This window comes from Arvicola amphibius, chromosome 9, assembly GCF_903992535.2.
Source record: "Arvicola amphibius chromosome 9, mArvAmp1.2, whole genome shotgun sequence".
Classification (NCBI taxonomy): Eukaryota; Metazoa; Chordata; class Mammalia; order Rodentia; family Cricetidae; genus Arvicola; species Arvicola amphibius.
The window spans coordinates 100,809,252-100,826,218 of record NC_052055.2 but is presented as its reverse complement, the minus strand read 5'-3'; the positions used below and the strand labels follow the sequence as shown (position 1 = coordinate 100,826,218).

Here is a 16,967-nt window from a genome sequence, read left to right as displayed (position 1 = left end):
CCTCAGAGACTCAGTCACAGAAAGCTTCAGCTATGAGCCCCAAAGTATCAGAGGCGAGTCTATAACTAAGGGTAAGGGACTCATACTGGGCCATTGTGGCAGGAAGTGGACTTAACTGGCTTGGTTTACTGGGACTGGCAGCCATCAGTGCCACCTGGAGATAAGAAGACAACTGAATGTGGGGGGGACGCAGCACCCCTACAAGGAAGTGGTACTGTCAGCACGCCTTCCATGCTGTCTTACTGCACATTTAATTTTCTGTATACTGCTTGGAAGTTTTTCCACTTTACTTGCTCAGCTGCTGGCTCTGTATCTCACAGACTCCTGTGACCGTCCTGTTCTCTGTGCACCTGCCCTACACCATCCCTGCTATCTCCATCCTTCTAACTCTCCTGCTTCTCTTCTCATTTCGCTCCTATTAAATATTGATACCTTTGACTCTAAAGGTACTGTTTGTTAGTTTGTTTATTTTTAAGACAAAGTCACTATGTAGTCATAGCTGGCCTGCAACTCACAATGGGGACCAGGTTGGCCTCGAACTCACAGAGATCCGTCTGCCTCTGCCTCCTGAGTATTGGAATTAAAGGTGTATGCCATACTAGGCTCACTGTACATTTTCTCAACTAGTCAGTAGTACCACCTTGCTGGGGACAGAAATCAAACACAAAGGCTCCTTCTGGAGCCGATGTTAAACTACGGCGTCTGTCAGGCAGCTGTCTGCCCCAGGAAGGAGAGGGACAGGAAGCGAAGAGTGGGGAAAGTACATGTCTGACAGCTAAACAAAGCACAGCAAAGAAACACACAAAAATAGAGAGCGTGGAGGGCAGATGAGGGGACAGCTTCTCAAACATGAAGAAAAAAAAAGTCAAAGTGAGCTCAGAGCTTCAATTCCATCTCATAGCAAAACCGGTGCTTAGGGAGCAAAGGGGCTCCGGCTAGCTGTGCATGGTTGCAGAAGGGGCCTCCTCTCTGCGATCACTGGGACAGGAGAAGGTTGCTAAGCAGAGGGAGGTTATACTCAATCCATCACGGTCCCACAGAGCATAACCAGCACAGCCAGACAGGACCAGGCTAGGGCCTCAGGTGTGGCTGTAGTTCACAGGCGGCTGCAGGAGATGTTAGATCCCGGAATGAGTAGAGTGGAGGTCCCTGGAGAGGCTGCTGCCCTCTGAGGACTGTCCCATTCACTTTTATCATTGCTAAAGTATCCAATATAAATGACTTAAGAGGAAGAATTTATTTTGGCTCGGGGTTTCAAAGGATTCAGTGCATAGCTGCGTGTGTATCCGTAAGCAGAGCATCGTGGAGTCAGGAATGGACGGCAGAGGCTGCTCTCCTTACGACAGACTGGAAAGGATGCAAGACAGGGACAGAGGCCAGGTATAACTTTAAGGACAGCCCATCTCCCTCGGTGACCTACTTCCCCTAGGTATATCCCAGCTTCTAAAGCCCTGTCACCTCCCAAAACCGCACAACTAGCCGAGAACTGAGCATCGAGACAATTCCTATTCCAACCACAGCAGGGATGCAGCTGACAGAATTCTGCTGCAGATCCAGGTCCATTTAGCCTGGTCCATAGTACACCAAACACTAAAAACCAGTCTTGCAAAAGAGAAACACCCAGGTCTCCAATCTGAATCTCTCAGGTGTTTTTAGGTTGAGGCGTGGTTTCCTTGCCTTTCCCGTGATTGCGGGTTAACTAAGCAGTGGGGACAGGGACAGGCTTACACAGCTTAGTCACATTATCCCTCCACGATTTCAAGCCCATAGCAGGAAGCAGGGATTTCAGAAACCCACTGCATCATTTCTTCCTCCAGTCTTTGCTAAGGCTCTTACTGAAAGAACCCAAGGGTCAAGGTGGACATGGTAGCACATGCCTTTAATCCCAGCACTCTGAAGGCAGAAGCAAGCAGATCTCAGAGTTCAAAAGCCAGCCTGGTTTAAACAGTCAGTTCCAGGACAGCCAAGACTGCATAGTGCTATAGAGATTTGAATTGATGTGGATCTTGAGCTGCTGATACAAATTGTACAGTTCATTGGAAAATATAATGTATGATTAAGAAATATAAGTTAATAGATAATCATCAAATGTGTAGTCATATTACTTAGGTTTTCTAAATATACAGAGATATTTCAGCTAGATAGGTATTCTTCAAATCTTTCAAATATGTATTCAAATACAGAATATGACATTTAAAATGTTTTAAGAACTTAGGACTTTTCATGACATGAGACACATTTGATCCAGGCAGCACCAATTACTTTAAGAGGATGATGGGCATTGAAGAGGCTCCTTATGGAGTTTGCCATTTGGGCAAGAAACTTCTCTTGCCTGGACTGCTTGATGTTATGCTGTATGAACTGGACATGCAGGACCCACAAAAAAATGACTGCTGAACTTGCCTAAAGGTGAGACAGTCCTTCAGGGTTCCTGCTTCATGAAAGAGTCTGTCAGACATTCTGCAGGACACAGGAAAAAAGTGACTAAAACTGCCCATATAGGCAGAACTGTCTTTGAAATTTCTTGTTTTATGGAAAAGTCTGCCAGATACTATGGGCCTATAGGCTGAAGATGGATGCCCCAATGATACAGAAGAACTTTGGGTGACTGTTCAGGCAGTGAGATGTCTCTGCCAATTCTAGAGTTTTGGAAGTTGCTTACAATACACTTCCTGTTTGCTTAGGTAATATTATATCCTCCTGGAGTCTTTGATGGAGTTGAAGAATATATAATTATAGTTTTCCTTAGTTATGATAAAAGATAAAGTAGATATAAATATTGTTATTCTTGCTTGATACCTGTTTTGTTATATGCAATTTTACTTGTTAAAGTTAAAACCTTTTTATTTAAACAGAAAAGGGGAGGTAATGTGGGATTCCCCTCTGTGATTACCACTGATGAATAAAACTGTTTTGAGCCTATGGCAGGGCAGAACAGAACTAGGCAGGGAAAGCTAGGCTGAATGTTGGGAGAAAGAGGGCAGAGTAGAAAGAAACCATATAGCCCTGCCAGAGACAGACACCAGAACTTTACCCAGTAAGCCACAGCCAGATTAATGGAGATGGGTTAATTTAAGATATGAGTTAGCCAGAAATACACTTAAGTTATTGGCCAAACAGTATTCCAAATAATATGGTTTTTGTGTGATTATTTCGGGGCTGAGCAGCCAGGAAACAACAAGCGGCTCTCGTATAACATAGAAACTCTGTCTTGGAAAAAAATTGAACCCTGTAGCACAAATAATAAAAACCCAGAAGCCGGGTGGTGGTGGCGCACGCCTTTAATCCCAGCACTCGGGAGGCAGAGGCAGACGGATCTCTGTGAGTTCGAGGCCAGCCTGGTCTACAAGAGCTAGTTCCAGGACAGGCTCCAAAGCCACAGAGAAACTCTGTCTCGAAAAACAAAACAACAACAACAACAAAAAACAAAACAAAAAAAAATAAAAACCCAGAAACAGATATTGGGATTCAACCAGAAGATCAGAAAAACAAAGCAGCCAGCCACTGGTTCTTACCTTGACCTCAGACCGAAATGGCGATCCGGGCTCCAGGAATCTCAGAATGAGACTGTGTGAGAGCTGTCTCCTCCCATTTTATACTCCTCTCTAGGGCTGGGATTAAAGGTGTGCACCACTGCTGCCTGGCTTCTATGGCTAGCTAGTGTGGCTACTGGGATTAAAGGTGTGCGCCACCGCTGCCTGGTCTGTGAGGCTGACCATTGTCGCTGTTTTACTCTCTGATCTTCAGGCAAGCTTTATTTATTAAAACACAAATGAGATATCACGACAGATCCCAGGAGTCTCAGGCCATGTGAGGCAGGTATGAAGGTGAGCGGTGAGGCTGGACTGAGAGAGAGGTAGACCAGTACTCCAAAGGGAGTAGCTTGCCCTGGGGAGAGTGACCAGTGGAGCTTTGGATTGTTTTTTACCTGGTTAGTAGCCTGATGCCACTGTACTGCTGAGCTATCGCTTCGGATCCAGGTCATTTGATCTTGAGTTTGTTCCAGTATCCAGGCTGGAAGGTATAGACTTTGGGGAACGTTCCTCCACTCTTAGAATGGTCCTTCACAGCAAGTCCAGCTCACTGGCAGAACATAAGAGCTTATTTCCCTGTATCAGAAGACACAGGGCCATGACTAGAAGGGACCAGACCCCACCCGCATCTTTACACACTGCCCCCTTCAATATACAACTTGACCTGACGGGCTGCGAATGCCTAATCACCGCAGCTGCAATCCAAGGATTCTTCTGGAGCTGTTGGGACCATTTGGAGTCCTGGCCTCCAGCTGCTCTTCCCTGCTAGCGATCTTTACTTTCCTTCTGATTGGAGTTACTAAAGGCTGTGTCAAAGTTGTTTACCAGCTCTGCTTCACAAGCACGTGTTGCCTTGGCCTTGAGGATCAGAGGATAAGGTTTTCACCTGTTGGCCCACCTGACTGATGGGTATATAAGCTTCCATGGTGCTATTGAATAAAGGGCTTCTTACCAGTGACTAAAGGTCCGTGTTTATGTCTCTCCGTCTGTGTGTGTCTCTGTGTGTTTCAACCTCCAGCCCCTTGCCCGAAGCTCAGGAATTGTATGGTAGTGCATAGAGCACAGACAGGTGCTGTGTGCCACATGGAGTCTTATGTGCTTTAGTACCAGAGTGCATTCTGTCGCTGCCCACCGGGTACAAGTAAAGCGCTTCCTGAATGACCTCAGGACTCTGCTGGGTGCAGGGTGAGCATGAGCAGATGGCAGTGCTGGCTGTGTTCCCACAGGAAAGCAAGATAGCTGTATATACAAATGCCCTGGACAGTTGTTTGGACTTCCTGAAGGCAGAAGTTGGCTTTTAATTATTAAATTGGTAGACAGAACAGATCCAAACAGAGAAAACTGCTTGATGCATTCCAGAGTGCTTGGTCTTTTCATATGTAGTGCTTATGTGAGAGTCGAAGTCTATTTGTTTAAACCAGATGGAATGCTTTCTGGAGTGACTTTTAAAAGATAATCTGTATTTGTTGGCTCGACTCCAAAACAATAAGCTGGCCCTTAGTGTGTCCTTTATTCCTGCACAAGTGCATCTTTGTGGCCAAATTGAAAGAAAGAGGCTCCCTTCCACTTTCCCTGGGAGGGAAACACTCTATCAGTAAACTCTATGAGCAATGTGGTCCCTTAGCATCTCCTAGCCTCTGTCCCCTGTAGAAGTCTATACTAACAATACCAGGATCTCAGAAGGGAGCGTGTGGTCTTCTGACCAATGGGAGAGCCCCAACAGCAATGGGACAAAATAGGAGGTGCTGGATGCCAGGTTGGAGCAACTGCCACTCCCGGGGTGGCATGTACAGACCCACAGCTGCCTGGTCTTGAAAAGAAAACACAAGAAAAATGGCCTGTCTTGGCTTAGAGATGTCAGTGGCGGCCACGAGGGAGTTCTGTCTGACAGGACACACACTTGCTGAAAAGGGTCCTGCTCTGGTAGCCCTACTATGTTTCTCTGACTCTTCAGCTCAGACCTTCCCCTACCATGGGTCTGGCCTTGACCCCCTCAGGTTTTTTAGGTGGGGTTTCCTCACAAAGTCTTACAGACATCCTCCCATGGTCACTACTAGGAAACAATGCGAAAGCAAAGCCAAAGATCTCATGGCTTATTCTTTGTCGTGATGCCCTACTCTTGTCCAGTGGGTCTCGATTCTTCCTAATGCTGCGACCCTTCAATACAGTTCCTCATCTGTGGCGACCCCCAGCTACAAAGGTCACAACCCGCAGGCTGAGAACCATTGCTCTAGTCTCTGTTTTGCCTCCACTTGTGTTCCTCATCAGAGAGGGCATCATGGCAGCACTTGACCTCATGGACTTGCATTGCTCACTTCTATCACAATGGCCATCTATGCATTCAGAAGTGCCTTCTTTCCCTTGTTCTCAACATTGACAATCAGGGTTCCCTGGCTTTGCTTAAAAAGCAAGACAAAGTTGGGTCCAAACACTAGGGAGAGTTGGTTTTTGTTGATTTTTTTGTTTTTTGTTTTTTTTTTGTTTTTGTTTTTGAGACAGGGTTTCTTTGTGTAACCCTGGCTGTCCCAGAACTTGCTCTGTAGATCAGGCTGGCCTCAAACTCAGAGAGATCCACCTGCCTCTGCCTACGGACTGCTGGGATTAAAGGTAAATGCCACCAGGACTTAGTTTAAGGAGAGTTTTGAGTTCACACTGTTTATAGGTAAAGCTGACAGCCAGGCTGTCTCAGGTAGAAACGCTGACTGCTCAAGGTGGGATCTGGTTACTTTTCATTGCTGTGATACAATAGGGAACTTGTAGAAGGAAGAGTTTATTTGGTCTACAGTTACAGAGGAAGAGTCACAGGGATCGAGATGGGCAAGGCTTGGCATCAGGTAACAGGAGCAGGAAGTCGAGAGATCACATTGCTATCCACGTACAGGAAGCAGAAAGAGCAGGAAGTGGGGCAAAGCTGTAAACCTTCAAAGCCTGCCCCCCCCACCCGTGACATGCATCCTCTAGCAAGGTCAGACCTCCCAAAGGTTCCATAACACTCCTAAAGGGTGCTAACAACTGGGGACCAAGTGCTCAAATACAGGAACCCATGGGGGACATTGCTCACGCAAACCACCTCTATCTGGCTTGCTGATTCCTTCAGCCTCCGCCCCTCCCAGGGAGCAAACCGGGCATTTCCCAAACCTCTTCCTGCTTGACTTCACCTCTGGGTTTTCATTTCACTTGTACTGACATCTGTGAATTTGAATATATACCATACCCATCAGGCCCAAAGGGTACCCACCCCAACACCTCCCCCACAAAAAGGGCAGGCCCACTGACTTGGTCCAAAGTTGAGTCTAGGACCAACTCAAAGTACGCTATAGAGGGATTTCTGGCAGTTAGAAAAAAGCCAGCATTCCCCAGGAACTTGTGAAATGGTTTTCTTCTGCCAAAAGGAGTCATTTCCCTTGTCTCTGGTAGAAAGGACTAATGTATCTCCATTGACATATACCTGTGGTTGCAGACAAGCCCATGCTGGCTTCCAGGCTCTTAAACAGTCCCTATTCACAAGTACTCACTATACATTTCCAAGCCCCATGCCAGTCTCCTGGCCCTTCTCCCTTACCATCCCACCTGTACTATGCTAGCCCCAAGGCTGCTCTGGATCCCCACTCTCTTTACTAGCAAGGTCCCCTCCCCTTGCTCCCCTTCACTATCCTCATATTCTCCCATCTCTTGCAGACAGCCCTGATCTTTCTCTCTCTGCTCTGGACTCTTCTAGATGGCTCTGGATGTTCTCTCTCTTTTCTACCCCCATCCCCACCCCTGAGTGACCATGGACTGGCCATTTCTGTGGTTTTCTTCACTGTGCCCCTCACATACAATACTAAGCAACCTAAAGGGTGTCCTGTGGATTGGTTCTGAATTCAGAAACACACAGGGAGATTTCTGGACTAGTTCAGAGGACTTAAGAAAATGAATCATGATCAATTAACTTTCTCCAGCATAAAAAGCCCTCCTCTTGCCACAGTACCTGCTTTAAGGCCCTTCCTAAGCCCAGGAACCTAGCTTATAGGGCCCCCTTATCTGTCCAGGGGCCTCGCTTCCTGTCATCCCTTCCTGCTGGTGACCTACCACCACAGCAAGGCAACCTCACCCTCACCAGATATCCCAGAAAAGGAGCACGTAAGACTCCACATAAAACACGAGGCTCTTCAGAATCCCTGTCTTACTTGGTCTTTAACCTTCAATCTGCTCGCATCTCCCAAAGGTTCCTTCTATCATTGAGGGCAAGAGAAGAGACCTGATTTCCCAGGGCTTGATAAGTCTTTTCCAAAAAACCCAAACCCTGCCCATTCATATCTGATTCCACTACCAGTTGCTGGTTTCTAAATACCCCCACACCTTACCGGTTTTTCCTTGACACCAGTCCTTCCACCTAATTCAGGAAAACCCCGCAATTAACCAATCTCACCTGGTCAGGTTACAACCTGGCACCGCCTTATCCCCAGGGCACTCATTTTCCTTCTGGCACAGCTGAAAAGGTTAAACGGCACCCAATTGCCTACAGCATGGGGCTGTCCTAGATGCTGCTCAAACATCACCATCTGCCCACCTAGTAACTGGACAGGGACCATTTCTCTCATCCCTCCAGATACCCCACTCCCCACACTGGCCTCCATCCCAATAAAAGCAAAATATGGCCATGGGGTCATCCCTTTTCTAACAACTCTAGGCGTCCTCTCCAGGAACTGGGTACCAGGCCTGGGTTCCTTTACATCACGTAACCTCTGCCTCTCCCCATCTGAGGAAGCCTTAAGGAGATTTCTAATTGGCTTGATAGCCTCCAGGATCTACCTGATTCTTTGGCCATGCAGGGGCTCGAGGTCCCTGCCTGCAGCCCACAGAGGGATATGTACTCTTCTATAGGACCAACAGATCAAAACTAGCTCAGGACCAGGCCCAAAAATCTCAACACAAGTGTTCCTTCCCACCCTTGCCCCTCCCCTACTCATGCCCTTCCTACATTTTCACCCTGTCATTTAAACTTTGTGGAGGAGGGGTTCCTCCTGGACTGCTTACTGTTGTTACTGTTAGTGTCTACCACACTAGGCAAGAGAAAGTCAAGACAGAGTCACTCCAGACCCAAGAATCCCAAAATCACACACACACACACACACACACACACACACACACACACACTTTTTCCAGAATGATCTGGAAAAAGGGAAAATCCCACCTCTTCTTAAAACCAGGGCTGTAAACTGGCTCAAAGTTCCAGGAAGTTGACTATTTGTATAATTCCCAGAGGCAGCAAAAGAAAAGCAGCTGACCCCAATCCCCTGATGTTACAGAAACAGGCAGCATGACCTGTAGCTTCAAATTTTAAAGAAAGCTTATCTAGAAAAAAAAAAAAAAACAGTTTATTTCCCCCATTCTGTCCCTAATGAAACCTTGCCTGTCCCTAACTTACCTCTAGCTATAAAAACCCCACTCACACCATGTGCCGTGTGCTCTCCTACATTCTAGTCCCAGTACCGCTGGGTCTTGGGATGTCCATCACAGGCTAAGTAAGGTCTGCTCTTGCTGGTGAGGTAAGGTCAGCATGAATTTTCATTCTATTTCCTTCTTCAAACTCAGTTCTTACAGGGATGACCTGGCAGGGCTGGGACCTGCAGAAACACTGGGAAAGTTAAAGGTCTGTACATTCTTCGAGGTTTGCCAAGTCCAGTAGGGAAGCTCAGGTCAGCCTCCCACCAGAGCAGGGTGCAGAGTGGCTCTGTAGAGGCTTTGCAACTGCAGGGAGGGAGCCTGACAGGTTTACAGCACCTCAGTCTGCTGTCCCAGCTCCCTAACATCAAGGTCCGTACTGGCTCAGTCTCCTGCCCCAGACACTTATACTTATGTCTGGAAAAGCCCAAGGATGTAGCTCTGCTGCTGTGCTGATGTCTGAAAGAGATGAGAAGTCAGACGCCAGACAATGCTCAAAACACAATAGCCATCTTATATGTGATCCTATGTTCATCTCCTAGAACGAACAGTAACACTGCCACAGACATTTTTCTGGTTTGACCGCATCTCCGCCAGTTACTATGGATTTATCAAGAAGTGCTTTTAGACTTTTGTGTAAACAATTGTAGACCTTAAGACATAAAGTATCGCTTTTTAAGTCTTAAATGAGTTAATTCCTTTGATGTTTACATTTCTACTGGAACTGACCAGATTGACTAGAATTACCTAAGAAAAACAAATCTCTAAAGCGGCTTTGGATTCAGTAACAGCAGGTTTCTGTTAATGTTTCAATTTTTAAGACAGGAAAAGTAGCTGCCACAGGCTTCAACTTATTTGGAAATTATTCTTATTTTTATGTGTATGAGTGCTTTGCCTGCATGGATGTCTGTGTGCTGCAAGGATGCCTGGTGTCCACAGAGGGCAAAGAGGGCAGCAGGTGCCCTGGAACTGAAGTTACAGACATCGAGTCACATGTGGGTGCTGGGAATTGGATTCTGGTCCTCTGGAAGAACAGCCAGTGCTCTTAACTAGAGCCATCTTTCCAGTCGCACGGATTAAGATATGATTATAAATAGCCATTACTTCATTTTAAGGTTTCAAGTTATCAAAATGATTTTTTTGAAACTGGTTTTTAAAGAGATACAGTTTATAAAACATTGAAATTTTGACATTTATGTTCTGGTAAAGCTGAAGCATGCATGGGCAGCCTGTATATGGCGGTTCTGTTGAACTTGTCCTTATTGGGTTTCATGGTCCAACCTCTGAAAATGTAAGACACCCCAATTAAATGTTTTTCTTTATAGAGTTGTAGTGGTCATGGTGTCTCTTCACAGCAACAGAAACCCTAAGACAGAAGGTATGTTTTTAATGGCAATTATGAGATTTTATTCCTGATTTCTTGATTGGCATGTTTGTTATTGGTATACAGTGCAGCCACTGTTTTTGTGTGTTGATTTTGCATCCTGCCACTTTGCTGAAAGTATTTAATCAGCCTAAGATTTTTCTGGTGGAGTCTTTAGGATCTCTTTTGTATAAAATCATAACCTATAAAGGATACTTTGGATTTTTTTGTTTGTATTTGTTTTATTTCCTTACTTTGTCTTACTGATGTGGTTAAGACTTCTAATAGGATATTGAACATGAATGGAGAAATATGACACTCACATCTTGTTCTTCGTGTGACTGGAAATATTTGATTTTTCAACTCATTTAGTATAATGTTAGCTATAAGTTTGCCACATATAATCTTTATTATGTTGAGGTATGTTCCTTCTATTCCCACTTTCTTCAGGTGTTGGTCTATCGGATTTTGTCAAAAGCTCTTTTTGCTCTTACTAAGATGATCTTCTGGTTTTGTTCTTCAGTCCATTTATGTGACATCTTACATTTATTGCATGTTTATTTATATATGCTGAACCATTCCTGTATCTCTGGAACGAGGCCAGCCTGATCATAGTGAACCATCTTTCTGATGAATTTTTGAATTTGGGTTGCAAGCTAGTGGTCTGTTGTGGGATGTTTTGATTGTACTCTGACACTCTCTAGACTGCCAATAAAGTTTACCTTGAATCAGAGGGTGGAGTTAGCTACTAGCTGATCAGAATTAGCCACAGAGGTCTTGTTGGACCCAGGACATATAGAGAGATACACAGGGATTAGTAGGGAGAGGCTTAGAAAGATTCATGGCACTTTTTGATTGAGGAGGGCGAGAGAGAGGAGGTCACTGTTGCTTCTCCGATCAATCAGGTTTTTATCCTGATATCTGACTCCCAAGTTTTATTTAATAATAGAACAATATGGGTAATTGCTTCAGTGATATTGTTGAGAAAATAATCTCCTGATTGAGAAAATAACAAAGAGCTTAATGAAATAAGGAAGCTGATGTAAGACAAGAAAAAGGAATTTTAAAAAGATACAGAAATACTGAAGAAAAAATAAGTGACAAGTTGAAAGTAAAAAACATAATAATTCACATAAAGAGCTCTGTGGAAAGTCTCAACAACAGAAGATGAAGATCAAGATCTGAGTTTGAGGATAAGGTCCAGAAACTGGAATAATCAGACAACAACAAAGACAAAATTAGGAGACGATAACAGTGAGAATTCTAAGACTCATGTGACACTCGTGAAAAGACCAAACCTGTGGGTAATAAGCACAAAAGAGGAGTCTAGTTCTAAAGGCATAGAGAACATTAAAGAAAAAATAATAATTTTCTAAAGCTTATACCTATTGCACCAGTTGGTGGGACGTCTTCTTGATTAATGAATGGCGTTGGAGGACCCAGCCCACTATGGGTGGGGCGACTCCTGGCCAAAGAATCCTTGAATAAAATACAAGAAGAATGAGCCAGTAAGCAGCATCCCTCCAATGGTCTCTGCCTCAGCTCCTGCCTCTAGGATTCTGCTTCAGTCCCAGCCCTGACTGTCCTGGGGTTGTGACATGTGAGGGAAAGTAAGCCCTTTCCTCCCAAGTAGCTTTTGGTCAGAGTTTTATAACAGTAATAGAAAGCAATGTAGGACAGACACCAAAAGCTGTTCTAAATAAATGGACCAGAGACGCAGGCAGGTGCCAGTGTTCTAATATCCGAGAAAACCGGCTTCAAACCAAAACTAGTGGTAAAAGGCGAAGACGGTCACTTTGTGCTGTTCAAGAGGACAACATCAAGAGGACAACATCAAGAGGACATTATGATCCTTAACACACGGGTGGCCGATTTCATAAAACACACACACACACACACACACACACACACCATCTGCACTCTAGCTGGGCTGTACAGCACCCACCTAACAACCACAAGCATGAGTGGGTAAAAGAAAAACAGAACAAACGAATGAAAGATCATCAAAAGATAAGCATTTGGCTGCATGCGGTGGTGCATGCCTTTAATTTCAGCACTTGGAAGGCAGAGGCAGGAGGCTACTACCTATGAGTCTGAGGTCAGCTTGATCAAAAAATAGAAGAACAATTCTCCCGCACCAACTTTGCTTCCAAAACAAGTGATTCTACTATATTAAGGGGGGGGGGGGAATGATAACATAGTTTATTTCCACATAAGAACAAAAAGAATATTCCAAATAATCACATAATTTCAAGAAAGATTTTTGCTAAAATATTTTTGTAAAAAGCCACCTCAATGCTTTAACTTCCAGAAACGTTACCTTGTACATTAATATTACCTTAAACTGAAAAATTCTAAAACATCCATACCTTCTATGTCTCACTTACATAGCCGAAAAATCTTTCTCAGTATCTTTCATGATAAGTGCTGCTATTGATAACTTACTCTGTAGAATCTTACTTTGGTGATTTTTACACTTTTACAGACAGGAAACATACATATACATACACAGACCACACACGCACTCTCTTTTCTAATGGCCTGTACTGGAGACCTGGGAGTTGTTACATTTGGTCAGACCCAGATTGAACAGAGTGGAGTTTAGGTTAATACAGAGAAAGGCGTGCTCGGGATGTGTCGTCCTTTGGATTTCCTGAAGCATCAGGTGAATGGTAAAAACTTCAAAGAGCTTCTTATTACTCCTGAAAAAGAGCAGTTTTATTACTTAGTTATTTATAAACTCGAGAGAACTTACGCAAATGTGAGAAGACAGCACTGGCTTTAAAAACAATGGAGAAAATGGCTGATTACTGGACTTAGATGATAAGAAAAGCAGCCCCAAGTAGAAAAACATTACAGGCCAGGAGAAAATAGTTTATATCCTGAAACTGAAACTACTCGCTAATAGAGAGTAACTACTAAGAACAAGGAACAGGTTTTCCTAAGGAGCTAAAGTGGCAATATACCACTTTCCAACAGCACTCTCTCTGACATTCCGCACACCTTTAATCCCTGCACTCTGAGGCAGAGGCAGGCGGATCTGAGTTCCAGGATAGCCAGGGCTATATAAAGAGAGGAAGATGAGAAGGCATCCAGTAAGTTCATGTCAATCATAATCCTGTCTTCAATGTAAGATAGGCGTCCACCTATCTTATTTTCTTATCTGGGTATATTTGCCTCAAGAGAAATGATCAGATAGCCCAGCCTTGAAGACAAGGGATTTCCTGGAGCTTGCTGGCCATGCAGGCTAGCCAATTAGCAAGCTCCAGGTTCAGTAAGAGACCCTGTCTCAAAAACAAAAACAAAAACAGAAGAGGAAAATACCTAACTCCAAGCTTGGGCTTCTTGGGCTTCCACACGTGTACACACACACACACACACACACAGACACACACACACACACACATTCTTTTCACTGTTTTGCCAAATGTATACTTCAGTGTGTTAATAAAGAATTACAAAAATGCACTTTTATTAGCACCTTTTTTACCTGTCATGTATAAAATATCAGTGTGTAGTGATTTGTTCTGATACTATCACTTGATTAGTAAACTTGTTCTTAGTGGAAGAACATTTGCCTGCCATGCAGTTACACCTGGGTTCAGAACCATAAAAACCAAAATCGATCCCCAATATACAAATAACCCCCCTCCTGACAGCTCAAATAATACCTCATTCTTGGATTCGCATGCTATCCCTGCAATTTAAAGTTTTCTTAGATGAACGAAAACAATTAAAAAACGACTATATTTTCAAAGACTAATAGTCTATTATTAAATCTCTCTCTCTCTCTCTCTCTCTCTCTCTCTCTCTCTCTCTCTCTCTCTCTCTCTCTCTGTGTGTGTGTGTGTGTGTGTGTTGTATGGGACAGGCATGTGTGGGTGGGTCTGGGTCTGGAGGATGTCCGGCATCCTATCTATTATTCTCTGATTTATTCATGTTAAACAAGGTCACTTACTGAACCTGGAGTTATGCTGGTGGCCACCAAGTCCCAGTGATCCTCCTGCCTCCAACCCCCACAGTGCCAGGCTCACAGGTGCACGCAGTCACACTAGCTTTTTTTTTTTTTTTTTTTTTTTTGGTTTTTCGAGACAGGGTTTCCCTGTAGTTTCTAGAGCCTGTCCTGGAACTAGCTCTTGTAGACCAGGCTGGCCTCGAACTCAGAGATCCGCCTGCCTCTGCCTCCCGGATGCTGGGATTAAAGGCGTGCGCCACCACCGCCCGGCCACACTAGCTTTTTAAGTGAGTACTGGGGATTTGAACTCAGGTCCTCATGCTTATGCAGTGACTACTCTTACCTGGTAAGCACTGGCCCAGCCCTGGTATTTTGTCTCTGATAATCATTAACACTACGATTCTTACATTTCTACCTCTGTAGACTAGAAATAATAAATTAAAGCAAAGCAATAATCAAGTTGAACTGGTTAGAGATCGAGATTGAAAAAGCAGCCCTAATAGTGATCGCAATATGATTATCAATTAAAAACGTTACAAAAGATATTCTTACTTGATTTTTGAAAGCTTCTGTAGGATAATACTGAGCTTTTCCAGGATGTGAAGATCAAGCTTAGGGGTTCGGAGCAGCACAGAACAAGTACGAAAAAATAAAGAGTTGCTACAGGCTTCCAGGAAAGGCTGCAAGGACTCTGTAAAACAAGTCACCAGGCTGTACTGTTAGGAAGCATAAAGGAAAATTTTTAAAAAGCACAACCAGAACTATGTGAGAAGTGCATCAATACCAACTTGGACTCTCCCTCTTTCATCCTTAAACTTTAGGGCAAATCATCATTTGGAACGTGAAAGCATGCATTGGCTCTTGGGTGTCATACGGAGCGGGTTTTTGTCTAACACAAAGCACGTCTGAAAGAAGAGCGAGCGGACAGCGTTTCTTCAGGAGGCTTTTGACTGGAAGCACAGTCTAGGTGACTGCAAATAAGAAGTTCCACTGAAGCAGTCAATTATTTTCTTTAAGACCCCCAATAACAATTCTGAGTATTAGATAGGAAAGAATCCTTTGAGCATAAAGGCTAAAGAGAGACAGGTTCATGACGGGTTGAAAAGCTACAGATAAAAACATAATGGGATGATCGTGGAAAAGCAGGCAGAAAGGCTGTAAGGACCAGAGCACCAGGAGTTGGCTGTGAGACTGTGGTTCCTGGGCTTTCAGCAGCTGAAGTCTCAGCGACAGGACTGCCTCAGCGACAGGACTGCCTCAGCGTGGGCTGAACACGCACAACAGGCGTACTAATGCGGAAGGGGGAGAGGCCATGAGGTTTCCGTATACAAGAACTTCCGGCAGCTAAGAGTGCGGAAAGTGGGGGAAACAGACTTCTCCAGGAAAGAGCACAGCAACTGGTTCATTACCAAATGGTCAGCCCTGAGGACATATGCATACATATACAGACTATACAGACTGAGCACTATACAGACTGAGCAGGTTGTATTCATGCATTTAGGTGTATGTGTGTGTTTATTTACATATATGTATATGACAACAATTAATGAAAAACTGGTACTGGATTTGAAAGGGAACAAGGAAGGGAACATAGCAGGGTTTGGAAGGAGAAAAGAGATGGAGGCACAATGTAATTAGAATCTCAAAAAATAAAGTAATTTTTTTAAATTTAAGTGTTCATATAAAATGATTTTATTTGAAAAAAGTTGAAAAACTAAAAATTGAAATTAAAATACTCAAAAAACTGTGCCTCTAAGAACTATCCAAAGGTAAGAAGCTGTATTTCACTTGCTATGTTTATTACAGGATAATATATGAAAATACTGTTAGCGCAACAGTAACTGGTTCTGGCTAGTTAAGGAAGGTTGGGAGAAAATGAAACAAAAAAAAATCATACAAGTCAAACTGTGGCCTTGAAAACAATTCACTCTTCAGGGAAAAGCCTCGGCAAATGGCTTTTTTTCTAAATGCAAGTAAAGTTATTTCTCATAAAAGAGATAAAACTATGATAGCTTTGCATTCATCTTGGTTTTTAAGTCCATAAACACAACTTGAAAGGCTTGTGTGCTACTATATTGAGACTTTACTGTTTTTTAAAATTTATTTGTTTGTTTGTTTGTTTATTATGTATACAATATTCTGTGTGTGTGCCTGCATGCCAGAAGAGGGCACCAGACCCCATTACAAATGGCTGTGAGCCACCATGTGGTTGCTGGGAATTGAACTCAGGACCTTTGGAAGAGTAGGCAGTGCTCTTAACCTCTGAACCATCTCTCCAGCCCTGACTGTACTGAGTTTTAAATTGTGTTTTTATTGTTTGAATTCCTGTAGGATGCAGTTCTTCGTAAATACTACTCAACTTGGTGCATACTATTCTTTAAATATGAGTTTTAGCTGTCCAATCAATACAGGGTAAAATAGGAGGGGCAAAGTCATCATAATTATGAAATTTCTGAGAATTCCTGAGATATTGATTTATTGTCCCTGAGTCTCAGAGAGCAACATGCCAGGAATTTGAACACCCTGAGAAACTTGTGCAGCGACTGTGGAAATCCCCCCAAGACTGAAAACAGAACCACCCACCCTGTCATCCATCCACAGGACGAGGCCAGCACACCACAGAGCTATCTGTGCGTCCATGCTTAGAGCTATCCTATGACAGTTGCCAGGAAACAGAAGCAGCCCTGAT

At 43.9% G+C, this 16,967-nt stretch overlaps 1 protein-coding gene across 2 annotated transcripts in view; it reads right to left on the bottom strand.

The window, feature by feature from the left end:
- Positions 1–12,495: 12,495 nt before the first annotated feature.
- Positions 12,496–16,967, bottom strand: part of Ccdc138 (coiled-coil domain containing 138) — a 53,160-nt gene continuing 48,688 nt past the window's right edge. For both annotated transcript variants that reach the window (XM_038342941.1, XM_038342942.1), the window contains 2 exons: positions 14,831–14,969; positions 12,496–13,025 (listed from right to left, as the gene is read on the bottom strand). In XM_038342941.1, coding sequence (XP_038198869.1) covers positions 12,857–13,025; positions 14,831–14,969 — 308 coding nt within the window. In that variant the 3' untranslated portion in view covers positions 12,496–12,856. The remainder of the gene's footprint in view (positions 13,026–14,830; positions 14,970–16,967) is intronic.